Raw genomic sequence first — 27,748 nt, 5'->3', positions numbered from 1 at the left:
CTTGGAAAGGGCATTCTTATGCCTAACGAGATATGGTCTGCTGAACCAAAAAAGGTAAGAAACTTCTTAAAAGAAGTCATACCTTCTTGGGGGGAGATGCAAAGTCCTAGTGCGACTATCACTTATTCCTTGAGTGATGGAACGAACTGACAGCGCATATATAGTAAACTGGAGTGCACCACAATAGATCAAACTAATGGTCGCAGTGGTTCAATGCTCCTACAGAAGAAGAAGCTTTACAAATTATTATTGGAGGTCATTTAAAATATGCGTGGACAGGTTGTTGGCTATTTCAGATCCTTTTGCTTCCTTTGCGAGGACAATGGCCCGCAAAAATCCAGAAATTTTTGCATGGAGTGTATGTATTTGACCTCTTCTGTCGTTCCCTTCCAAGGATGAAACTGTCCACGAACAACATGAGTAGCCTTTCGAATCGTAGCGTAATTCAAGAACACTCCCCAATGCTGAAAACACTAAAATACGTACAAAAACTACAACTTTTCCGTAAGTATCCATCTTTCCCACCTTAGTGTCCGTCTTACCCATTCCAGATGTCCGTCTTTCCCGACCATGTGAAGAAATAGTATTTCGATGCACATTTTTCAATGACCCAGAATACATCAATGTTGGAATAAATTTACTAGTATCAACGGAAATTATGATAGAAAAGGACCTGAAGTTTCAATTTGTACAACAACTGCGATCATGAAAGCTATATATGTGTAAAAATTTAGATTACACCTTAGGGTGTCCGTCTTTACCTACTTTCCCCTATGTGGTATTGACGGTTTAAGGAACGGTGTGATCTTCAATTGAACACGAGAAAGACAAAATATCTAAAGTAATTTGAATGACAATACATGTTTGTTTTAACAAAAGTGGAATTTGTGAGGCACAAATGTTGCGGCGACGAGTCGTTCATACTGCAGTGAGCGTTTTATAAAATATTCAAAATGCAGCACTCGTCGGCTGTTTTGGGCAAGTGGCGAAGACCACATGGGATAATACGTTTTTCACAGCGGTTGCAGCAGTGCAGCGGAATCGTTGTCCGTAGACAATAAAATTGAAACCCGCAAACAGCGCGCTTTCTGTTAGGAAATTCCCACCGAACACAATAACTGTCACACCCTTATCCGCCCCTTTCTGCACCATATGTGAATTTGTGTGCACATAAAATTTATATTACCAATAGCTTTTGACCAATTTGTATAATGCGAGATCGATACCTCGCTTCCAATGGTCCCGCCGCTTGCGAGCCCGATCCCATATGGGTGTCTCACACCACCACTGAAATTTGATCCCGACAGCCAGCATTGGTCGAAGGGCGCAGAGAAGCCCCTGGGTTCGGACAATAAATCTACACACAGCGAGCGGCCAATGATTTATGCAAAGTTTTTTTCTCTCTCCCCATTTTGCGCGCATTTTGTCCACCCAAACACGGTGGGGAAAATCGGATGCAAATTTGTCTAAACTGGTGGAACGATGGGCGCGATGGACTGCCCCACCGGCGGCCGTTGGGGCCGTAAATTCCATCGCCGTAACGCCCCGGATGAACGCGCATTCACACCGCCGGAATTGAATTCAATCCCCGGTTCGTTCGGTTGGCCGTTGTTATCATGTTTGCTCATATCCACGGGATTACCTCCGCTTGTAAGGTATAATCTCCCCGCTTGTCGTTTTTTTTTTTATTATTTTTGTGTTCCCAGCGGGGACACTCCGGTGGTGTTGTGTGCGGACAGGAGTCAAATTATTTTCCGGGAAAATATACGCGAGCTATTGGTGTGTCCGGAGATTGAGTGCAACATATTTGTGCGAACAGGGGAAAAAATGTCGTTCTGGTATTATCAACCGTGTATCGAGATGTGCTCTGGCACGAGGCCCGGGGACCGATGCTCAATATCTAATCCACTGCATTGACTGGGTAACAATCTCTAGCTGACCCATGTTATGCCCCGTTTTTATGGGTGTTTGATTTTGTGCTCACTAAAAAAAAGAGCTTTTCAATTGAAGCTCTTTTGTGAAAATGTTTGCCATCGTTTGCACGGTCACCACATTTTTCCCCCAACGGATTCACGCTCCCAAGCGTGGTCCAACCACGTTCCCCGGGGCGAAGTTGAGCGCTCATCGGTTGCAGTGGAAAATCAACAACGAAATGAATAAAATAAATATGTAAACATGTAAACATAATACGCCTAACCGTCAAAATGAATAACATCTAAATTATTTATGAACCCACTTCATTCCACACGGCCATCACGACACCATGTTTGACAGCAATTCCTGTGGGGTGGTTGCGAGGGGGGGGGGTGTGTGCGAGCAGTGCTGCCATCGTCTCGGCTGCCCCGCTTTTATGAGTGGTGCTTGTGTTTGCTACAGGCGATCATCGATGCTGCTCTGTGTACACCTTCTTCTGGATGATGATGAATGCATGAGCGCAACATAATTTATGCACAATACGGTGCAGCGGCAGCAGCAGCATCAGCAGCCGGATGCTTTGCGGTTTTCGTGGTCCCTAACAGCAAACCCTAATCTTCCTCCGCTTCTCCCATGGAGCCTTCCATCGATGGTGTCCGACTGACTGTGGTGTCAAACAGTCTCAACTTGAGAGAAGATACATCGAACTAAACGTGGCGGAAGCAACGCAAAAATGTGTGATATATTTTATCGCGCAAAATATCACAGCTTAGCTCCTCGCCCTCGGCCCCAACTTGGCTTGGTTGCTTCCTTGGTCGCCCGCGCTCCAAAGTTTGACACAGCTCTGCTGTGGTGGCGATGATGGGACAAAGTGCACAAAACTCGCTGATGTTATTGCGACATTCGTGATGACAAATGGACTGCAAAGCTGCTGAAGACTTTGGCCCGGAGACGATCGGAATTGGGGGTACCGAGAATTTTTATTTTATTTCGTGGATGGTTTTCACGAACCTGTTTGATTGTTTGAATTACGATGGTGGGTATAGAAGGGGGGCGAGACGGCGTGTCGGATGATCGATTTTTATTACATAAATATTGGGTTGCAATTTAATTTGTTCCTTTTTTTTGTTGGAACAACACATTTATTTGAATAATGAAATGAATTAAAACATTATTTTGATGCATTGGCCATCGTGAGCCACCATTGCGATAGAAATGATCATCTTTTTAAGCCAATAATGAATCCAAACAATTTTGATGCCCTGTTCTGAAGAAGGGCGTATTCCACTCATAGAAACACGTTTACCCGAAGCACATTTTCCCGAACGACTATATATCTTTTCACAACTTAGAAAAATATGGTATGTTACGTCTCCCTATAATATTATATTATATTATATTATAATTAATATTATCATTTTAATAACCCTTATCAGCAGTCTTCCGAAAAACACTTACACATGTCCACGCGATGTGAAAATTCCATGTTTTTGTTTGAATTCGAACACGATTCTCGCTAGTGTTGAGTGTCTATCCCCAACACGAACAATGATACACAAACATAGACATGTGAAAACAAACACGATATTTATAATTCAAGAGCATCATGTACAAACATATCACCCGATGTCGCAGTATTCATTGCTTTCGTTTCGTTTCTTTTCATACACGGAAAGAAATTATTCATCCCAAAACATTTCTTCGTAGAATACTTTTTCACAGAAACGAACTTGAAATTTAGTTCGCATTTCAAAAATTGCACGAACTAAGAGGCTGTAAGTTCATGCACCAAAATATATATTTTTATTAAGGCTCATATGGCGTCAGCCTAACGGGGCCGGGAGTTCAATATTTTGACAATGTTTGCTTACAACTATGTTAGTAATACAGGGTGGGCCATTTAAAGTGGAAGGATTTGTTTTTGCAATAGCAAAGTAAAGAAGTGGAATTTAAATTTTTTTTTTGGAAATTCATTTATTTTGGTCCAAGGAGATTTGTTCTAACCACTTTTTGATTATGATATCTCGTAAATGACCGCCTCTGGCCTTGACCGCAAAATGTGCCCTTTTTTCGGCATTTTCCATCACTTTGCCCAATGTTTCGGCCGATATGGCAGCAATTTCTTGTCGGATATTGTCTTTCAGCGCAGCCAGGGTCCTTGGTTTACCAGTGTATACCTTGGATTTTAAATATCCCCATAAAAAAAAGTCAGGAGGCGTCAAATCAGGTGATCTCGGTGGCCAGTCATAATCGCCGTTTTTCGATATTAATCTTCCGGGGAACATTTCGCGCAATAATTTGGTCGTGGCAGCCGCTGTATGGCATGTAGCGCCGTCCTGTTGGAACCAGTATTTGTCTAATTCATTTTCACGAACAAATGGCAATAAAAAGATGCCTAACTCTTGCGAACGATGGCGACCTGATTGCGATGGAGTCTCTGCAACACTGGCTCGAACGGCATCAATATTCTCGTCGAAACGTCTTGTTCGTTGTCTGGACAGATGACTGGCATTACCAACACTACCAGACTATATAAATTTGGCATATAATCGACGTATAGTGTTGTCTCCAGGCGATGTTTTAACTTTATTTTTATTTTTCCATGCACGTTTAGTTAACACAATTGAGAAGTTATTTTGAATGTACAGCTGAACAATTTCAGCGCGTTGTTTAGGTGTGTATTGTTCCATGGTTAAAATTGTACTGAAATGACGCTTCCAACGCGGTATGACATTTGTTAATCTGAAATCTCTGTCAAAAGTTATGGGGTTGCCAGATGCTTCCACTTTAAATGGCCCACCCTGTATGTAACCGATTACTCGCGGTTGGCTCGAGGTTAGTATTACAAGTGTTCTCATAATTGGGATGTTGCAGTCTTCAGTGCTTTGTACGTGTGCCCGACATGGGATACTTCCTATTGGGATGCAGCTGACCGTTAATCAGCAACGACCCCCTAGTCTGTACCCCATATCTAGCGTGGTGCGTTTTTTTCGACTCGAGGAATCCAGGATAGAATGATCACTAGCCGGCGCAATCATCAGCTCGTGTAGAGTTGTCATGAGCGGTACAACCTTTGGCTCTTGTTGAATCATCAGTGGACTGTACAACCTTCGGCCCGTGTATCTGTAAAGAGTGTGTGTATGTATTGCCGCGACTAAAGGGTGTGTCACATCAAATTGCATCACGGAAAAAACGCTGTAGAAATTCGCCCAGTAGACCGATCCTTTTGAAAATTTTAGACAGTAAAATAAAAACTATTAAACAACTTTTAGCATTTTCTTTTTATTCATACTTCGAGCCCAAGCCCGTATGCTCGCACCTTCCTCTTTACCCCGTCCATAAGGTTCTGTACAACGTCAGGTTGTAGTTTTTTTTTAACAGAAATCCATTTTCTCTTGAAGACTCCGATTTGACAACTTTTGGGTTCTTCCGGAGGGCCTGCTTCATAATCGCCCAATATTTCTCTATTGGGCGAAGCTCCGGCGCGTTGGGCGGGTTCATTTCCTTTGGCACGAAGGTGACCCCGTTGGCTTCGTACCACTCCAACACGTCCTTTGAATAGTGTCATGAAGCGAGATCCGGCCAGAAGATGGTCGGGCCCTCGTGCTGCTTCAATAGTGGTAGTAAGCGCTTCTGTAGGCACTCCTTAAGGTAAACCTGCCCGTTTACCGTGCCGGTCATCACGAAGGGGGCGCTCCACTTTCCGCAAGAGCAGATCGCTTGCCACACCATGTACTTTTTGGCAAACTTGGATAGTTTCTGCTTGCGAATCTCCTCCGGAACGCTGAATTTGTCCTCTGCGGAGAAGAACAACAGGCCCGGCAGCTGACGAAAGTCCGCTTTGACGTAGGTTTCGTCGTCCATTACCAGGCAATGCGGCTTCGTCAGCATTTCGGTGTACAGCTTCCGGGCTCGCGTCTTCCCCACCATGTTTTGTCTTTCGTCGCGGTTAGGAGCCTTCTGAACCTTGTATGTACGCAGGCCCTCCCGCTGCTTAGTCCGCTGGATGAATGAACTTGACAAATTTAGCTTATTGGCGACATCCCGGACCGAACTTCTCGGATCACGTCTAAACTGCTTAACTACGCGCTTGTGATCTTTTTCACTGACGGAGCATCCATTTTTGCCGTTCTTCACCTTCTGGACGATGGTTAGGTTCTCGAAGTATCGTTTTAGTACTCTGCTGACCGTGGATTGGACGATTCCCAGCATCTTACCGATGTCCCGATGTGACAACTCCGGATTCTCGAAATGAGTGCACAGGATTAATTCACGACGCTCTTTTTCGTTCGACATTTTTCCAAATTTATGAAAAATTGACAGTGAAGCATGGCCAACGTGATCTATACACTCTTATCTGATTATAAGCGAAAGCTGAAGATATAATTCCTAAAAATTGAATTTCTACAGCGTTTTTTCCGTGATGCAATTTGATGTGACACACCCTTTAAGTAAAAGTTTATAGATCGTTCATGCACATTATGCAAGTTTGATTAAATAATCCTTGGTTTCGTTCAAAGAAAACATTCTCTGAATAGAAAGAAGCTTTCTATTTTTTTTTGCGTGCATGTTGGCAATTAAAGTCTGGGGAGCCGACTGCATAGCGGGTGACGTCGTACAAATGCTGACCAAAAAAATAAATACCCAAAATTTAGTTTTAGATGCAACCTTCAGCGGCACACAGCAGAACCAGCAGAGAAATTTCAGCGGCTAAAACACACCATTAATTTCTCGATGTTATCACAAACTGAATGAAGGAAAAAATTAAAAGCTACATTTACACTGCACTACATATGCTATGTGTGCATGCGATTGCATCATCCTTTCTTCTCCTCTTCTCTGCTCGTTTTATAGCTCGGGTCGCGATCGTTGCGAACAAGCAGTATTGGCCATTTGTATTCAAAGATCCAGCCAAAATTGTTGCTCCCGTGGTCGAGAGGTTAGCGTCACGCTTAACATGTAACTGCTGAATAATTCAATTTTAGTACTTGTTCAAATAGCTAATAATAGCGAATGTTACATGAATTCAATATATAAATTGATGCGTGCACTAAATAATGATATCAAATGTGGAAAACTCTCATATCAATCGATGTTTATTTTGGTCAGAACAGAAAAAGAGGTTTATTTTATTTGCCCAATATTTTTGATGAAGCACCCATTGTCATGAAAGGAAAGCATTTTTTCCATGTCAACATACCAACACACCACGCGTTGAGTGGTGGTGGTGTGGTGTCCGATTCGCTTCTTCTACTCTACGCACTGCCGGTGCTTGGGGTGAAAATACAAGAGAAACTGTACACAATGCTCGAACATCATGTGAAACATTGGGATTAAACATCGCATGTCCAAACATACCACGAATACAAACATGTCACATTTTCTAACATAGGTACGAAAAAAACATGTTTGTACTCAAACACAAAACTGTGAACAGCAGCGTGGACATGTTTATTCCGGACGCAGTGTTTTTTGTGAAACATGGAAGACTGCTTATCAGGATTAAATATGAAAATCGTTTCTAATTAAATACACCGTCGATGGGGGTGAGATTGGGTCAAAAACGGAGAAAGTTACTCTTAGACAAATGTGGCGAATATTTTCGAAAGCCGTGAACCGTTTAGCAGGAGACATATTTTCACTGCTTCCAATGCATTATACCTAACTGTAGTACAAGTAATCATTGTTTAATAATTCATCAAAGTTAGATGTGTAAATAGCCAGTAAATAACCCCCCAGAAAAATCTCATGCTTATCATTATACAGCCATTCCATGCCAAAACGATATAGTGTGGAAAAACCTCAGCTTTCAGGAAAAAATATAGAAAATAGAAAAAAAAATGGCTAATTGGCCTTAATTTAATATGACATCTGAATTGGTCCAGTGGTTCAAAAGTTATGAATTTTTGAAAAAAGTCATTTTTGGCAAAAATGCGAAAAAATTGATTTTTCGGACCACCCTAAAATGGAAATGGTCACCCTAACAAAAAAATAAAAAAATAATTTGCGATAAAACACAAAACCACCACTTTTGACGAAAATCTGAGAACCACTATATCGGTTTGGCATGGAATGGCTGTATACAGAACTACAGGTCGGACTCGATTATCCGGGATTCGATTATCCGGAGTTTTTTTTATTTTTGATTTTCGGAAATTTTGAATAATTTGTATAATAATTCTATATTGAATAGCTTATATGGGTATCACAAGAAAGGGCTTCACTAGTAGAATGCAGTTATTTATGAAAAATGCAAGTCCAAGATGGCGGCCACTACAAAATGGCGGATTGCATATTTCCTCACAACCCCATCAATATGGGTATCAAATGAGTGGCTTGGCTAGTAGAACAAAGTTATTTATGAAAAATGCAAATCCAAAATTGCCGCCACCGCAAGATGGCGTCATATATATTTTTTTCACAACTCCATCAATATGGATATCGAATGAAAGTGCTTGACTAGTACAATACAGTTATTCATGAAAAATGCAAATCTAAGATGGCGGCCACTACAAAATGGCGGATTACATATTTTCTCAGAACCCCATCAATATGGGTATCTAATGAAAGGGCTTGACTAGTAGAACACAGTTATTAATGAAAAATGCCCAAAAATGTATCAAAAGAAAGTTCTCGACTAGTAGAACATAGCAGATAATGAAAAATCCAATTTCAAGATGGCCGCAGTCCCCAAACAACTAATTACTTTTTGAATAGTTTCATTCAGCTAGACCTGTTTCTATATATGTTTGAATGTTTGTTGGGTTGTCCCACATTAATAGAAAATTGACCCCGTTCCTATTGAATGATTGATCTGAAATTTGGGACATACATTTAATTCTACTGTCATTATAAAACTGCGTATCCCTTGATCTTGGAAAATTCAATTTGGCCGCCGCAAAAAAATGGCTGAATGGCTTGGTTTGGAGAATACACTACACTATGAACAACATAAACTCAAAAAGGTCGCCGCCACAAAATGGTCGACTATGTATTTTTTATGAGTTTTTTCTTACCACTGCGCGCCCTAGCGGTGATATTGTGAACTAATCTATTGTCTCTCCATCCTAAGATCAACTTTGCTGAAGACACCATGCTTCTAGAAAGCATCTCATAGGAGCTACTTCCTACTTACCCCGTGTTTCAACTTGACCCGGTGTCCCTTATTGAAATCTATTAATTGAAAACTTTGTACTTACCTCAGCAACATTTTTGTTTCGCAAATCCTCCATTCGAACCATCGCATAAACAAAGCATCTCCTCGTTGCCACACAAATAGAACTTACGTCGGTTGGGTTCATGAGGAAGCAATAGCGGGCGAGTCGCCTTTTCACTGTTGATTTCGTAGTCGCGCTCTCTGTCCTAGAGGACAGGATCGACCGACCAACCATCGAAAGCTAAATGCAGTGCAGAGTGCATACCGAACGAAACACGCGCCATCATAACAATTTGTCGCGTGGCGTGCAAAAAAAAAACTAAAAAAAAATCGGGAGCCTCCCATTTGTCACTATCAAAACAAGCAAGCATCAGAGAGAGAGAGAGGATTGCGTTCTCGTCCCGATTTTCATTATTTATATCTATCCAATTAAAATGTATACAATTTTCCTTTGTGTTTTTTGCATGCTGACGAAAAAATAAACAGAGTTCAACAAGCGCGGATGAAACCGAAAAAAAACTGAATGAATGCACTCTCTTTTGATCTCTATAGCTGATGATGGGATGGGGGTGATTAAAAGACTTCTAAAAGCTTTTTTTCTCGATTTCTCGATGACAAAAAACGGTGCTATGCAGGTAATTCAATAGAGATAGACCAGGATTTGTTTTGATAGATTTGAGTGTGTACCACGATTTTTTTTGTTGGCAATCCGTTTAGATGATATGTATATGGGATGGGGGAGAAGCAATTTCAATGAAACAATACTGTGACCGGATTTCATCATGCAAATTGGCAAGCTATCTCGTTCTCGTTTTCAATGCTGGGTGCACATTCCCGTCGTCAGTCACTCAATCATCGGAGTCAATCTGTACAAAATAGTGGTGTTGTCGTCATCGTCACTTATTTCCGCCATCCGCACGATGGAATTTTCCAGATTTAATTGTTTTTTTCTGTAACCGGACAAATTGTACTCACCCTTTTGCCGCGTTTTCCCCGAGGACCTTTTTCGCCTTGCGGACCGGGGGGTCCCTCCGGGCCTATGTCGCCCTTTTCACCCGGTGGACCTGTGTGGAAGGGTAAATTGTACGTTTCAGAATTGGAACCCAATTTATAGCCACTTACCAGGCGGCCCGGGAGGGCCAGGCGGCCCTTCGATGATACCCGCCGGGAACTGATCCCCCTTGAAGTGCGTCGTTAGCCCTCGGTCACCTTTGTCACCGCGGTCACCCTGTTATGGACAAAAATGCTCTCAATCAAACACTCAAGTTCATGATGACATTCAGTCTCACCTTCGCTCCCGGCAGTCCTGGCGTTCCAGGATTACCCACAGGACCTTTCTCGCCTGCCAATCCAGCGTCTCCCTTGGGTCCCGGATCACCTGGCGGACCGGGCCGTCCGTCGAGTCCTATCGGGCCGGAGGGCCCAACAGGTCCCGGTGGTCCTGGTGGTCCAGGTTCACCAGGTTCACCCTGCGGAGCGGTATACGAAAACGATATCAATACGTGTTTTGAGTTACGCATTTTGGTTACGCGACATGCACCGATAATCAAACCGAAACCATCGAGAGCTCCCACACTTAACTGTCACCTTTGCCACCGTTTTTTTTCTGAGAGGTGGTTCCCATTTCAAGTAAATAATTTACTCCGGTTGGTAGTCGCGCAGCGAAAGCTGGATCCATCCATCTTGTTCACGAGCGACAAAAAATGGAAAACACGATGCTCCGGAACGGGCTGTTTTGTTTTGATTCGACAGAAAGTGGGCGGTCGGGCGTTCGTTGGTTTCGGTTTGAGATTAAAGCAAACAACAAGTGGCTGCGAGCAAAGAAATGTACACACTCAAAAACCAGGCTACTTTGGTTAGGTACACATGAAAGTGCAAATAAACGCATGCATGCATGCCGCAGCAGTATGGCTGCAGGGTCGTGTTACGTGGCGCATGTTGCGCAGGGGTGAAACGTGTTAGTGTCGAGTATTTTGTTAGTATATTTGTACGAATTAATTAAGTGTGGTTAGTTGCATATAGAGAGAACAATGAGAAATTTACAATGTCTTTTCATTATTTTTTGTGAGTTCTGTAGAGAACCGATTTCCTGCTAGCGGAATATCCCCGGTTCTCAAAAGATATTTCAGTAAGAAAACTATGCTTTATCAATATTGAAATCAGCAAACTATCTATCTATAAAGTCGTGTACACCAGTGCACTATGGTCCAGGAGGTGCATTTAAGTGGAAATTAGCATCTAGAGCTCGACAGTGATTCTCTAGACAAAAACTGTCTTCGACAAAGTTGTTACATATAATAGAGCGCTCATTTTTATGTTATCAAAAATAGGGTGACCAAAATTGTCGATGAAATGAAAAATCTAACTTTCTTATCTTTATAGATAGATGTAAACATAGTTCGACAATATTGTAGCCCTGGTTATTTTAAGTAACTTTGTGGAACAATATTTCTTTCTATCTCTTCAAATAACCGATATAGCGCTTTTTCTCTAGGTTGAGTTAGGGTTACCATGAAAAAAAAAGGTTTTTTTGCTCTAACTTTTATATGTAAAATTCTACATCAAAACTGTCTTCGAATGACTTTTAGAGCTTTCCAATCCACGCATTTTACGGTGCATAACTTGTATGTATCTTAATTCTACTCAAAGTTATTGATGTTTTTTCCCCGAAAACACGACCTTTTCATTTGCTTGTCGTTCTTTTTGGGGCAAACATAAAAAAAAATTATTGATGGCATTTTAAAGAGCACATTTGACTCTACATAAGGTGAAACTTTCAAAAGAGTGTTATTTTTTGTATTTGAGTAAATTAAATTTGAAATTATGAGTTTTTGCATACAAATGAACAAGTTGCAATTTTTAAATGCATATAGTAAGCGTAGACTTTAAAGCAGCATCACTTCGGTTCTGTCTTATAGCCACTCAACATGGAGGTTCAGAGAAGACACATTGTTGATTTTTTTTTTCGGTGGACGAAATATAGAAGACGTTATACATTTATTACGAGAAAAATGCCAAGATATCTGTGTTTTGAGTGCCAGAAAGTGCCTGAAATTTGAGAAGTTAAAGTTCTCACCACGGTGGTCGAAATGTGCTCGTACACGCTCTCGATTTGAACGGCAAAATGCCACGTGGCTCGAAGAAGTCTTGGTTTTCTCAAAAAATACCTTTTCTAATACTGCTAGAAGGCAAGAAAGGAAATGTTCCTCTGAGCTGAGCCAAAGGATGAAGCGTAACCGTGTTCGAGAGATTACAGAAAAATTTTCTGCTGAAGAACTGGGCTTCGCAACAGCTTCCAGTATCAGGGTTGGTTGGTCCCGTCATTCGGCTATGATTGTAGAAAATTTGGTGAAAACGCCTAATAAGAAAAATAGACGTTCTAAAAGAAGCTCGCATAGAACAGCTCTCACCTCAGAAGAAGCAATTGGATTTATTTGCCGGAATGATTTCAGCAAATCACAATACTTGAACGTGCGAATGACGACAAAACGACAGGGGCTAGATGTATACCCTGAATATAATTCGATTGTGAAAGCTAAAAAGCTGTGTTATCCGTCAAGTTGGTATGATTTGGACATAGTTAAACATAATACAATTCTTTTCAATTTCTTCAGGCATATGTATAAAAACGTCACATGCTAGCATTGCTTTACAGAGTTTGATCGACCATACTATTCAACGTATTCTCGAGTATTTGAGATACGATACCAAAACAAGTATCGAAAAACTGAGTCTAATTGTTAAGTGGGGTTGTGATGGAAGCTCAAATCACAGCAGGTTTGTTTCGGTTATATATGTAATTGTATATGTCTCTTAATCAATTCAGTTGTAATTTAGTACAGTCAATATTCTAAAGTAGATCTTTTTTATTGAATAGCTCTTTATTAGACCCGTGAATTGTTTTGGCCCTTAGAGTACCTTTTCCTTAATTAGAGTGAATAAAATCGTCATTTTTTATTTTCAAAAAAATATATATCTTTTGAGCAGTATGACTGATTGAAAATTTTTCTTCGTCGAATTGAAGGTAAATGATAGGGCTGCAACAAGTAACAAATCCTACCTAAAATAACTCAAACTATGCGAAAATTATGAACAAAATATGTTTTTGCTATTTTTTTGAGTTTAGTTTAGTTTCGTTTTTTATTGCTAATAAAATTTAATATAGAATATCAGAACACTTTTTTTATATTCTTTATTTTCAATGCATATAATTTTAAAAATAAAAAAACTCACATGATAACACTTTTGCTGTTAGGTATCATCAAGTTTTCCTGGATGAAGATGATGATGGTTACCTTCGGGAGTATCAAGACTCGCATATATTTGCTGTATCAATAGTCCCTTTGCGATTGACAAAAGCATCAAATGGTTTCGAAACAATCGTTTGGAACAATGATTACCCTTCGTCGGTTTCGCTGTGCCGACCGAAAACGTTAATTTTCGCTAAGGAGACTGATGAACTCACAAAGGAAGTAGTTTCAAAAATTAATGCGGAAATTGAAGAACTGCTTCCAACTGAAATTGGCAAAGTGTCTATTACAACGAAAATGTGCTTCACAATGGTTGACAACAAAGTTGTCAATGCCTTGACAAAGACACATTCGACAAAATGTTATTTTTGCAGGAGATCCGGTAAAAAACTCAACTTGCCGCTAACTGTAGCAGATACAGACGATCCAGAAAAATACCAGTATGGAATTTCACCGCTTCACGCAATTATTCGAACTATGGAAATGTTTATTAAGATTTCTTCCCGTTTGACCATGGAGGAGCCAGCTTGGAATGTGTCCAAAACAAATCAAATTGTCAAAGAACGAGAAGAAACCGTTTGCAAAGAATTGAAGGAGCAGTTGGGATTATATATAAATGAACCACGCCCAGGTGGAGGAAACTCGAATTGCGGCAACGTTGCTCGTCGATTTTTCGAGAATAGAGAAGCGGTTGCGGAAATTACGGGGTTGGATAAGAAGTTATTGGAGAAATTTTATGTAATTTTGACATTAATCAATTGTAAGGCGCAAATCGATGTAAATGCTTATCAAGCGTATGTAGAGGAAACTCGTATACTCTACAATAATTTATACGGATGGTACGCCCTCTCTCCGACAGTACACAAACTACTCGTGCACTGTGCAGCATTAATCAAACATGCGCTACTTCCAATCGGTATGTTTTCCGAAGAAGCTGCTGAATCCCGTAATAAAAGTATCCGCCAGTTTAGAGAGCGACACGCCAGGAAGTTCAACAGAGAAGTAAACATGGAGGACGTCTTCAAGAGGCTCCTCTTGACGTCGGATCCAGTATTATCTCTTAGTAATAGGCAAACACCAGAGTATTCCGATCTTCTGATTCCAGAAAATGCTAAGCATTTGATTTTGTAGTTTTTTATTTGTATGATTTTTAATCATTACTATGAATTTAATTTCCATTATAACAACTAAAATAGGTTAATATGTATATACGGAAGATTATAAAAATAAATTTGAATAAAACAATAGGAACAACAAAAGTTTGGTAAAATAATGTCATCAATCAACTCATCGCCAGTAAAATATGTCAATACATTACTAAAAAATAACACGTCGAGCCCCGAGTTGTTCTTTATAGGGTTTCCATTCAGGAAGCATTTGACAATTTGTCGGTCCCCGCTTTTCTTTTTATACAATAAATATATTTTATTGTATAAAAAGAAAATAGTCAGACATTTTTCTCGTAGTAATTGTATAACGTCTTCTATATTTCGTCCATTAAAATAGGAAATCAACGAAGACATTCTTTGAACCTCCATGTTGAGTGGCTATAAGACTGAACCGAAGTGATGCTGCTTTAAAGTCTACGCTTACTATATGCATTTAAAAATTGCAACTTGTTCATTTGTATGCAAAAACTCATAATTTCAAATTTAATTTACTCAAATACAAAAAATAACACTGTTTTGAAACCTTATGTAGAGTCAAATGTGCTCTTTAAAATGCCATCAATAATTTTTTTTATGTTTGCCCCAAAAAGAACGACAAGCAAATGAAAAGGTCGTGTTTTCGGAGAAAAAACATCAATAACTTTGAGTAGAATTAAGATACATACAAGTTATGCACCGTAAAATGCGTGGATTGGAGAGCTCTAAAAGTCATTCGAAGACAGTTTTGTTGTAGAATTTTACATATAAAAGTTAGAGCAAAAAAAAATTTTTTTTCATGGTAACCCTAACTCAACCTAGAGAAAAAGCGCTATATCGGTTATTTGAAGAGATAGAAAGAAATATTGTTCCACAAAGTTACTTAAAATAACCAGGGCTACAATATTGTCGAACTATGTTTACATCTATCTATAAATATAAGAAAGTTAGATTTTTCATTTCATCGACAATTTTGGTCACCCTATTTTTGATAACATAAAAATGAGCGCTCTATTATATGTAACAACTTTGTCGAAGACAGTTTTTGTCTAGAGAATCACTGTCGAGCTCTAGATGCTAATTTCCACTTAAATGCACCTCCTGGACCATAGTGCAGTGGTCAGATAAATTGGAAGCCATGACCAAAGTTGATTTTTAGTTTATAGATAGTGTAGAGTAGTGAGAATAGAATATAACCAAATTATGAAATCAACAAACGGCAACAGAAAGATCTGCCGAAAGAACTTCTATATTTGCTCTGACATTGCTCAAGCCTCATTAACCTCATTTTTTCATTAGTCTGATCCGCTGGACTGATTTCCTGGACTCAAGCAAGCGAAAGTTATTAAGGTGAGGTTTTAGGAACATGTTGGACTGACTGAAAATATTTGCTTTCAAAAGATAAGTTTTTTTTTACATAAAATGTAAACATTTTTCTCTTTTTAAGATACATGTTTTTCCATTATTTTGCTGATTTGGATTAATACGCTCATACACAGTCAAATCTAATTTTTTTTATGTGCTAGACCGGTTTACAGCTATTTTACAACCAATACCTTCCATTGGTTGTAAAATAGCTGTAATGTTGTAATCGATGAATTTATCGAGTAAAATGGTAATCCGCGTCTAAAATGCTTTCTCGAAGTTTTGTTTTTTTTTTGAGACCAATGACAGCTTATTTTTTATTTTAAAAAGGTGCTTTTTTATTTGTATGATTCTTTTTCTGAATTTTCAGATTATTGAGTGGTACCAAATAATTTTTTTTCACCACCAAATGTTTAAAAATTCGAAATCTTTTTTCTCACTTTGAAGTCCCAGTACTTCTCTAGTATATATTTAATTATGTTCATACATATTTTTTAAAATTTATGACTTTTGCCAAATTATTTTGAGCATAATATTTTTCGAATCATCGATTTTTTGTGAAATCGATAATTTTATTATATTTTTGAATTTAAATTCGAGAAAATAACAAATGACGAATTTCATGCCAATTCGTCTCAGGAGTTGGCAGCATCATCTCAGATAGTAGTAAAACGTTGTGGGTGTAAAGACATGGGTCATTTAAGCAACTTTGCAGACTTGAAATATTCGAAAAAGAATTAGACTACGTTTTGGAAAAAGCCAATTTTTTCTCATTTTTTACAAATATTTATAACTTAAAAACTATGATACCTACAAAATTCTTGTCAAAGGATGAAATGTAGAAAATAGTTTATATTTTCACAAAAACATATCAAAATTTTTTTGGAATAAAATTTCGTTGACAAAAAAAGTTCTTATAAAAATTGAAATTCATTTTTCTCAAAAACGTATTTTATTGAAATTCCCGAAAATATATATACGAATAGCCCTTACAATTTCCAACAAGTCGTCCATACATCGAAAGATGGGCACTTTTACAGGGAAAAAGGTTTTCGAAAAACAACTTTTTCATGTTTGCTTTGAAAAAAATACAACTTATTCTAATTTTGTTTAAAGTCAAGATAGCGATATAGTGTATTCGAAAAAGTTTTAGATCTTGTTAAAATATAAACTTTTGTCGAAGACATCAACTTTCTACCTTATATAGTTTTTGGAATAAAAGTCATTTTTGTATGTCCTAAAAAAAATAATGTTTTGCTTGTAACATTTTTGTGCGTGAATTCTCACGTTTGAAATGTTCTCGACACGTTTCTAAATAGAGAAAAGTAAGCAGAGCATTTAAAATGCGAAAATTTATACATAAAATGTAACAAATTGAACATCAATAGCATTTTTTTAGAGAAAAACATGAAAAAGTAGTTGTTCGAAAAACTTTTTCAATTAAAATGTGCCCATCGTCCGATGTATGGATAACTTGTTGGAAATTTTAATTGCTATATATATATATATATATATATATATATATATATATATATATATATTGAAAGTATATGTTTTCGAGAAATTTTAATTTTCAAAATATTTTTTTTTCAATGAAATTTTTTTTCCAAAAAATTCTTTGATAATTTCTAATGAAAACCAGAATAATTTTATACATTCCATTCTTTGACTAAAATTTTGTAGGTCTGATAGTTTTTTTGTAGGTTTTTTTTTAAGATTTTGAGTTTTTCAACTTTTTTTCGAAAAATCTCAATTTAAAAACTATAAGACCTACAAAAAGTTAGTCAGAGAATGTGTTCTGTTCCCGAAACGAACGGAAGAGGGTTTATTTCGTATCAATATCACCGCCCCTTTTTCATTATTCGCGATGCACTAACCGAAAGCAAGAACAGCATAAAAAAAGCTTCCAGACTGCACGGAGAGATATAGAGGCGAATGAACTGCAAAGTTTAAAGCCTCTTAAAAACAAAGAAGAAGAAGAAGAAGAAGAAGCACGGAGAGAACAGTCTCCATCCAACCACCCAGCTAGCAACAAGTGCAAGAGTGAAAAAAGTCTACTATCAACCGTGGTGCCAACAACAAAGAAGCAGCAATCAAATCAACGAGAGTAGCAGCAAAAGTAGCTACAACAGAATCGCAAGTGGCGATGACTGTACAAGAGCAGCAAATTCATTTCCACACCAATAGCAGCAGTATCGCAAGACAGTAGCAGCAATAACAACAAGAATAACCGCATCATCATAACCACATCAGCGTTGGCACCAATACAACGGCAGGAGAAATTCAACAGAGACGCAATCAGAGCATTCAAGTGAAAGTACTTTGCATATGCACACATTCAGTGAATTCAGTGTGAAGAGAATAAAAAGTATATAGTCTAGATACCACAAGCAACCATGTTTCCACTCTCTGCAACTCTGCCCCAAGACCAAAGCATTTCCGAAAGAGTAAAAATGCTCTTTTCAGAGCATGGAGCGCGGAACCACGAGGGGCTCCCACCCAGAAAAGTAAGGCGTGAGGAACACGAGGGTTTCTTCCACGCACCCCGTTGTCTTCAAGAGTGGAGCAACGAACTATATACAGTCCATCCCCTAGTTCCCAGCAGACGGAACAGAATGAAATGTAGGAAACCTAAGTATTTCATTAAAAATTATCAGATAGTTTTTTGGAAAAAAATTTCATTGAAAAAAAATATTTTGAAAATTAAAATTCATTTTTCTCGAACACATATGCTTTTGAAATTCTGAAAAAAATATATATAAATAGCCCTTGAAATTTCCAACAAGTTTTCCATACATCGGACGATGAGCATATTTACATGGAAAAAGTTTTTCGAATAACAACTTTTTCATTTTGACCATTGAAAAAATACTATTAATGTTTAATTCGTAACATTTTTGTGTATAAATTATCGCAATTTACATGCTCTGCTAACTTTTCTCTATTTAGAAACATGTCAAACGTGAGAATTTACACACAAAAATGTTACGAGCAAAACATTATTTTTTTCAGGAGTCTTCATACAAAAATGACTTATATTCCAAAAACTATAACAGATAGAAAGTTGACGTCTTCGACAAAAGTTCATATATTCAATAAGATCTTAAACTTTGTTGAATACACTATATCGCTATCTTGACTTTAAACAAAATTAGGATTAGTTGTATTTTTTTCAAAGACAATATAAAAAAAGTGTTGTTAGAAAAACCTTTTTCCCTGTAAAAGTGCCCATCTTCCAATGTATGGAAAACTTGTTGGAAATTTTAAGGGCTATTCATATATATATATATATATATATATATATATATATATATATATATATATATATATATATATATATATATATATATTTTTGGGAATTTAAAAAAATACGTTTTTGAGAAAAATGAATTTTAATTTGTAAAAGAACTTTTCTTGTCAGCGAATTTGTTTCCAAAAAATTTTTGATGAAAATTCAAACAAATTCCTACATGTTATTCTTTGACATGAATTTTGTAGGTATCAACGGCCAGTCGAGTTGGCATGAAATTCGTCAAATATAAAAAAAAACGAATACATCTGAATAAAAAGAATATTACCGGATATTGTTCTGCTGTGCAATGATTGAAAAATTCTGAAAAAAATATATGAAAAATATAAAAAATACGTTTGAAATGAAGGTTTGGAAGTTTCGAAATATAAAAAAAAAATGTTTTTTGTTGAAACGCGCATGTTTCCAAAACTTCTGATAAAATCACAAATATAAATCAATTGCCCAGTCTTAAAATTCATTTTTTTTTTAAATTTCGAAATGCCGAAAAATATATTTTTTTCGTACCTCGCAATTCTCTGAAAGTTTTGAAAAATCACAAATACGAAAAAAACACCCGATCAGACTAGGATTGGGCGATCTTGGATCGATATTTAGAAGATCGATCTTTTCCTTTCCGATTTCCGATTGCTTGAATCGCTTCTTTGCACTCCGAAAAATTGCGAAAATCGGTCTTTCCTTTTCGATCTTTCCGATCTTCTTGATCGTAGAATTTTTGTTTTGTAGATTTGTTTTTCAGTGAACATTGATTTTCACCAAAAACCACCTGACAAAGTTCATAAACATTACCCAATTCTGTCAAATAAGTGATAGTAAATTTAGGAGAAGAAGTTTTGACAAAAATGACTTATATTCCAAAAACTATAAAAGATAGAAAGTTGATGTCTTCGACAAAAGTTTATATTTTAACAAGATCTAAAACTTTGTCGAAAACACTATATCGCTATCATTACTTTAAACAAAATTAGGATTAGTTGTATTTTTTTCACAGAAAATATAAAAAAAAAGTGTTGTTACAAAAACTTTTTCCCTGTAAAAGTTGTTGGAAATTTTCATGGCTATTCATATATATATTTTTGAGAATTTAAAAAAATACGTTTTTGAGAAAAAACATTTTTTTAAATAATTTTTTTTTCAGCGAGTTTTTTCCAAAAAATGTTTGGTATATTTTTGTGAAAATTAAAACAATTTCCTATAGTTTTTACTTTGATATGAATTTGTAGGTATCATAGTTTTTATGTTATAAATTTTTGTAAAAAAATAGGAAAAAAATTGGCTTTTTCCAAAAAGTAGTCTAATTCTTTTTCGAATTTTTCAAGTATGCAAAGTTGCTTAAATGACCCATGTCTTTACACTCACAACGTTTTACTACTATCTGAGATGGTGCTGCCAACTCCTAAGACGAATTGGCATGAAATTCGTCAGTATCTGGTTGAAATTTCTATGCCGAATAACACGCCTTGAATGTGTTCTGAAGTGGCAAACTCTAGAATACGCGTGACCACAGTGTAAGTCGGAAGAAATTTCTTTGACGAAAAATCTCCCGGCCAGATCTTATTTGGTGCTCTATACAATATTTTCCATGAAGTTGGTGATTCGGTTTGGGGGCACTTTTCTAATTTCCCAACAATCTCTTAAACTATGATTTTTATTTCTGGACAGTATCCTGGATTGGTTGTTATCCTCAAAGAACGAAATAGTTTTTTGGAGATTTTATTACGTCCGAGTTGAAATACTGTATACCAAATGCGAAGTAAGGCACACTTGTCTCAGTGTAACTCACTGTTCCGTATAAAACACATAAAAACTTTATCCCTTTTATTCGCGGAGCCAACAGCAAGGGGAGGGGGCGGGAGAAGTGTTAAGCGGAGACAAAACAAGTGATGATAAAGTGGTTACAAATGTTCTACATTACAGTGAGATGAGGACAAAAACTGGGATGGGGGTTGGGGGATGGACATGTTGGTATACCAAATCCTCAGTCAGCCACCCGAGACGGAAGTGACAGAAGTGTATAGCTGTAAGAGCGAAAGGACATTGTAACAAACAATGCAAAAAGCGCGCATGGTTTCCCTTCTCTCCCTCTCGAATGAGACAGCTTGTCAGCAGACAGAGAAAAACCGTGCAACTGCAACATTGGCATGCATGCGATGCATTTGTTCCAAGTGTGCTCCTACACACACACACACACACATACACACCCCCAGAAGCTCACTAGATTTAATTTGCGGGCGCATATGTAGAATGGATTTGAGAGGAAAAAAAAGAAAAACAAATGTGGTGATGACGGAAGGGTGACACATTCGCGACAAGGTGGCGAAGAATATGCGAAGGGATATGAATCTTGGCAGGCCATGACGGATGGGAAGCGCAGTGTTTGTGGTTCGCGCGGCCAAACTTACCTTCAGCTGGATAATATTTGCTGCGGACACATTGTGGCCGGCCGCTTGGAGATCCTGTCCGCCGCCAGCAGGACGAGGGGCAGATCGATTGGGTTGGCGGGGAAGGTGGAGAAGTGGTGCGGTGCAGTGCGGAGAAAGTAAAGCACAGTGGCGGGAAAAAACAAGTGCGCGCCGTCAACGGTTGTGTCGGTTGGTGGGACGAGTAAGGTGGGTGCGAGGTAAAACGTAAAAAGGGTTAAAATCATAGAACTAAGAAGAAAAAAAAAACAAAATGGATAAAGCAGAGTTTCAGCAGGACAAAGCACAAGGAAAACTGATTCCAGGCGAGGATTCGTCGACGAGATTACCGGCCAAAGCGGGATGAAACTTTTCTGAGAAATCCCTTTGGTTACAAAGGGAAGAAATATCTTGACAGCGACATCATGTTTTTTATGGCAGATTTAAAGTAGCCGCGTGGTCATTCACTGCGGGATGAAAGCCAGAAATTTTCTACCCAAACAAACATCGCAACCTGAGAGAGGAGCCAGCTGAATGACAGATAGTTTGTTTTCTTCTTATTCTTCTTACGCTTTTCTATCATGAAAATCGGGCAATTTCAATCAAGCAAATTGTTGTCATTCGTCATCATAAGGGCTTCGTTGGTGCCTTTGAGAATGCATTAATGCATTAAGCTGACGTTATGGCGAATCAGGCGTAAAGGTTGTGCGCCAAAAAATTATTCGGGGAATATCAAGCATCTTGAATGTCTTACTGGAATGTTATAAGTTATTTTGGTTCGCGTGCCAGTCGCAAAACTGCCTTCAACTAGAATTTGCGCTAATATTGATCATAATGAAGCATTGCTACAGTTTTCGAGGTGGTTATTAACAAAAAGAGTTTGTTTCGCTTGTTTAGTCACCAAAAAAGTAGATGTCGTTCTGGAATTTTGTATGTGATTAGGTTTCGCTTGCCAGTGGCAAAACTTCCTCCACTAAGGGTGACAGTTGCGCTTCTCTCGAGCAAGGGAAAGTAATGCAACTTTTTTCGAGACCAGTAATATTAACAGAAGCGTTTCTTTTGAGAATAGCGGAAAATGATGAGAAGTGTTTATATTACTAGTAGTTTCAAGCCACCAATGTATGGCTCTGTATGCATGATATGGCGAACGCTTGTTTGGTGCTTGGTTTACGTTGTACGAACGATGCCTAGAGGTTCGATTCCTTTGAGGAAATTTAATAATATTTCATAGATTATTCTACTAAGCAGATATTTCTAAAAATTTCACAGCATTATAGAATAATATCCGAAGGTATAAACAAGCGACTTATACGAGTGTCACTATTTATATTTCGGGAATAGGAACAAAAACAAATAGTTAAGCTGCGAATATATTTTTATTGTTTTTCAAAGTACTCGCCACGATGATCGATACACTTTTGCATGCGCTTAAACCAATTTTCAAAGCATTTATTTCAATCGACACGAGCCTTTTTTTTTTGAGCGATTGTCAAATTATGTGGGATCCAACGTGAACATAATTTTCGCACAACTAAGTGTTCATGTAAAATCGCAGCTTCATCGCCAAAAGTCAAATTAAGTTGATTGACGCACTCTTGTTGTGATAATCCACGTCGAAAGTCGTAAAAAATCATCGCACGAAAATGTTCACGATTCAGTTCAATTTTTTTGCCGAGACCAAATTTTCAACTAAATATAAAATAAACAAATAGCGTCCGTATGACAAAATGTTCTGGGTACGTATATCGTCAAAAATGTCAAACTTTACGATGGAACCGTCAGATGGACTCACATGACATCAGTGTTGCCAATTCCCGAAATATAAATAGTGACCCTCGTATAAAATAACAGCGTAGTTCTACGTCAACAATTGTTTCGTATCTTGGACACAACCTCCTATAATTTTTTGAATTTCATGGATTCGATCGTTGGTTTATTACTATTTTTGCTTTTTTTTCTTTGCCTACCACTACTTGAACAAAGCAGGGAGTAGACTACCTTGTTATTCTACGTACTTTGCCATATGTCAACCGCTAACGAACGGCAAAGTACGTAGAATAGAAGGTAAGTGATATTACCTGTGTATACACACGGAGCGCGTACACAAAGAAGATAGTAATAAACAATCCTCAATTTGTTCGATGTTCGGAAGATTTTGCAATATTTCTTGTTTTGAAAAGTTCAAAAAATCGTAAAAAGTGACCAAATCGTTGGTCGAGCAGACGATAATCACGATAGTGTACCGCATTTTCACTGCAGATAAGGTTTGATGTGATTTTTTATCGATTCCATACTGAACAGTGTTTGTTTACTCCAGCAATATGTCGAAGTGCAACGTCCCGCGATGCCGGAGCTGAAAAATTTTGAAGAAAATCGGATAACTTTCCACCATTTTCCGACCAACAAATTGTTGAGACGGAAATGGTTAAACTTTTTCGAATACAAAAGCTAGTTCGATACGCGAAACATATTTGATTGTTCGCTTCATTTTTCGCCGGATTCTTTTGGGGATACTGTTTTAACCTATAATCAGCAAAGAAGACGTCTTCGTACTGGAGGTAAGTGTGTTTTTTATATAAATTGTGATGAGATAAACTAATCGGAGATGTTTTCAGCTGTTCCATGCATTTGCTTCTTGGATCTTCCAAAACGTTCCGTTTCAATGGTTTCACACGATATTCCAAATTTATGCATTCACTTCTTGCGAAAGTGCAAAATATTTATTTGCAATCACTTCGGAAGATGATCCGGGATGGAGAAAATGTTTTTCTCGTTTTCCAGAAACGCCAATTTGTTCCCTTAAGTGGCCCCACTACGGCTGAACACTCCAAACTGAGACCAATGAAAGCGTCGCGATGATTCATGATGGATGCTTCAATGAAAGACAAAAAAATCAGCAGTGTTCATCTTTCATCATATTATCAAATTGTGGGAACGACACTGCTTCGATAGAACCTCTCCACACATTTGTTCATCGTTTTTTGCGTTATTTTTATAATACAGATGCGATAATTTCACTGTTTTTAATTTTAAAATGATTAACTGTTGTTTCATCCCCTGGAAACATATTTTAAGACAGTTCTTTTGGTACAATTTAAAAAAATTCTAAAATGTTCGAATTTATATGAATTCAATCGATGGTTTATTACAATTTTTTGCTTTTTTTCTTTGCCTACCACTACTTGAACAAAGCAGGGAGGAGACTACCTTCTATTCTACGTACTTTGAACGAACGGATACTTTGCTAATCGCATCACTGCAGAATCCATTTGACGAATCCGGTGAAGTAAACACAAACACTCCAAGCTCGGAGACACTCGGAGAAAAACTTGCTAAAATATAGCTTTTAATTAAAATCACACTATAAAACATGATGCGGGAAGGAATGTGACCGGAGAGATCCGTCCGGTTGCTCTTTATTAAAACCCACAAATATTGCCATACGTTCGGAACCCCTCGATCCATCCCGTCCGCGTTTTCCCTCTCCCCTCGGGGTTTTACCACTTGGTCGGGAAACAAATTGTTTCCTATTTTCCATCTTGATCCTGCGGACTGTTCCACCCATTTTATGTTATGAATGGGGAAAGGCAGAGGAAAAAAAAAAGCGAGGCGGAGAAGACCTTCCGAACAGAATCCAGGGTACGAGTCTTCCTCCGGGCGGTCCTGCTGTCGGTCAGTGAGACGATTTTTCCATATCTTGTGCGAGAGTGGTTTGTTTCAATTTGGAACATTGTGTGAGGTTAGGTGCGCGTGGCGAGGGGAGGTTAAATGTGTTCATTGTTGTGCAGATTACTTTGTGGTGCTTATTCTCTCTCTTTTTCTCTTTCTCTATGAAAAGTGGTTAATATAAGACTACTTTATCTTGAATATCGGTGCAATAAACTCGAAAGCTTCCGCCAGCCGTTGCCATTTCAACATGGGTTTATGGGTGGCCTCTCACTCCGTGGAATGAGCTGGGGGAAGCCTTCTGCATATGGTTCAACAGATGAGCCCACACACACACACACACACACACACACACAGTGGGAACATGGGAACTATTCCAAGAATTGTTAGCCTTTCGTTAGTGAGAAATCCCCTCACCAATTAGTGTGTGCATCCCTATCGTTTGAGCACAAGTTTTTAATAAAAAAACGAAACAAACAACAAAAGCCTACAGTGTGGGTTACAATGGAATTTCACCATAACAACATCTACTAGGAACTGTGTGCACAAAACGAGTACGAAACGAAACTATGGGAGCCTGGAAAATAAAGCCAAACAACATCAAACTACCACTGCACAGGAGCGCTCCCCTCCTCTCCCCCAACTAAAGTATCATCCGATCCGGGGGAGAGGACAGGAGACAGACCCTTGCTGTTTTTTTTTTTGCTCGCTATCGAAATGACACCGAGGGGGTGGGTGGGTACCTTAACGGCTACAATCTCCGCATATCCCAGTGAGCCGCCCCGCAGTGTCGTAACGGATCGCTTTAATCCCTTCGGAGAGATGCGTTTTTTCGTTCGTCGTTCGGTCGATCCATTATCATCATCCAGCAGGGGGAAGTTGAGATGTGGGCGGGAAAAAAAAAACCAGAGAGAGAATAGAAGATAGGAAACAAGGCAAAAGTTACTGCATGGTGGCTACCAGTGGGAACGGATGATAGTGGTGGGATCTAATGACAAAAGTTGCCATCGACGAGTCGTTGCCTCGCGTGTAATTCGAAGATCCTCCTCTCGTGGTCCTCCGATCCCGTGCACAGAGCAGCAGCAGCGAGAGCGAGGGCGGAAGGAAACAGCAATTCTGAGTTTAATTTTACGTAAATGACCTGCCTGCCATCGTTCGCCATTCGCCAGTGTGACATTATTCTGCTGCGCTCTTAGGGATGTTATTTTTGTTCTCGTTGCCGCCATTCGGTTTTACATACAGCGTTCCGGTCGGAATGACAGACGTATCAACGGTATCAGCCCATATCAGCTGTCGGAAGAGAGAGTGGGCCGTCGGCCGGTCGGTCGGTCGGTCGGTTGGTTCGTTGGTTGGTTGGCTAGTTATCTTGGCCATTATCTCGTGCTAATCGCCCCCTATCGACGGCGCGAAATGACAAGGGCTTCCGTGTCACATTCATGGTGGTCCGATTGATGTGAGAGAATGGTGACTGTCAGTAATGGGTAATGTCATGGTTACCGACGGAGCGGGGGCGGCGGCGGCGGCGGCTCGGTTTGGTTGACGACAACAGGTCGAGTGTGAAAATATGTGACAATAGGCTATAACGCTTCCACATCTCTTCAACACTGTTGTCGCTTGGGATATGGTTACCGTTCGTACGGTGTTCGTGCGATGGTGCGCTCTCACGCTGACGGACGGTCTTTGACGCTGGCCCAGCATTAGCGCCTCAACTCCGACCGCTTGATGATGATGATACGAGGACGATGTGAGATGTGATAGTGTTGACCCCTTCGGAGCCGAGTTTCGGCGTGGAGGAATTTAAGCTGGTTTCAGTTTAGTCCTTCAATAGAATGTTTTTTTTGTGTTCGTGTATTCAGATGTTCAAGAGTAATTGGGAAGAAATGTAGAATTTTGAATTGAATAGAATTTAAAATTGGTTCATATGCTGATTTCGATTTTCGGATTTAAAAACCAACTCTAGATTCATGATTTATCATCCAGTTTAGCAAATTTTGGAATAAGAATTGATTTCAGATTCGGATTACAGATTATATTTTCGAACACACATATTTATTATATACTAGCTAACCCGGCAAACTTCGTCCCGCCCATTTACTTGATTAATTCTCGAGTAATGCAGAAATTTGTGTTTTATTTGTATGGCAGCCACCCCTAAGAGAGGGGGGAGGGGTATCTAACCACCATAGAAACATTCATTGCACCCTAAAGTTTCCATATGTCTAATTTGGTTTAATTTGCTTGATTAATTCTCGGGTAATGCAAAAATTTGTGTTTCATTTGTACGGCAGCCCCCTCTAAGAGAGGGGGAAGGAGTATCTTAACACTATAGAAACATTTATTGCATCCTAAAACCTCCACATGCCAAATTTGGTTTCATTTGCTTGATTAATTCTCGAGTAATGCAGAATTTTTTTTTTCCCCCCTTTGAGTGGGGGAAGGACTTTCTAACCATCATAGAAACATTTATTGCACCCTAAAACTTTCACATGCCAACTTTGGTTTCGTTTGCTTGGTTAATTTCCGAGTAATGCAGATATTTGTGT

At 38.7% G+C, this 27,748-nt stretch overlaps 1 protein-coding gene across 10 annotated transcripts in view; it reads right to left on the bottom strand.

Moving 5' to 3' along the window:
• The window catches only part of LOC129766673 (collagen alpha chain CG42342), a 520,858-nt gene that overhangs the window by 94,102 nt on the left and 399,008 nt on the right, over positions 1-27,748 (bottom strand). For 8 of the 10 annotated variants that reach the window (XM_055767263.1, XM_055767276.1, XM_055767295.1 and 5 more), the window contains 4 exons: positions 25,949-26,017; positions 10,360-10,539; positions 10,193-10,298; positions 10,046-10,134 (listed from right to left, as the gene is read on the bottom strand). In XM_055767263.1, coding sequence (XP_055623238.1) covers positions 10,046-10,134; positions 10,193-10,298; positions 10,360-10,539; positions 25,949-26,017 — 444 coding nt within the window. Of the gene's footprint in view, positions 1-10,045; positions 10,135-10,192; positions 10,299-10,359; positions 10,540-21,542; positions 21,597-25,948; positions 26,018-27,748 lie in introns of all 10 variants that reach the window. The other 2 variants (XM_055767284.1, XM_055767290.1) reach the window with 1 other exon arrangement.

Source organism: Toxorhynchites rutilus, chromosome 1 (assembly GCF_029784135.1).
Source record: "Toxorhynchites rutilus septentrionalis strain SRP chromosome 1, ASM2978413v1, whole genome shotgun sequence".
Lineage (NCBI taxonomy): Eukaryota > Metazoa > Arthropoda > Insecta > Diptera > Culicidae > Toxorhynchites > Toxorhynchites rutilus.
This window is presented reverse-complemented; position numbering and strand designations above follow the sequence as displayed.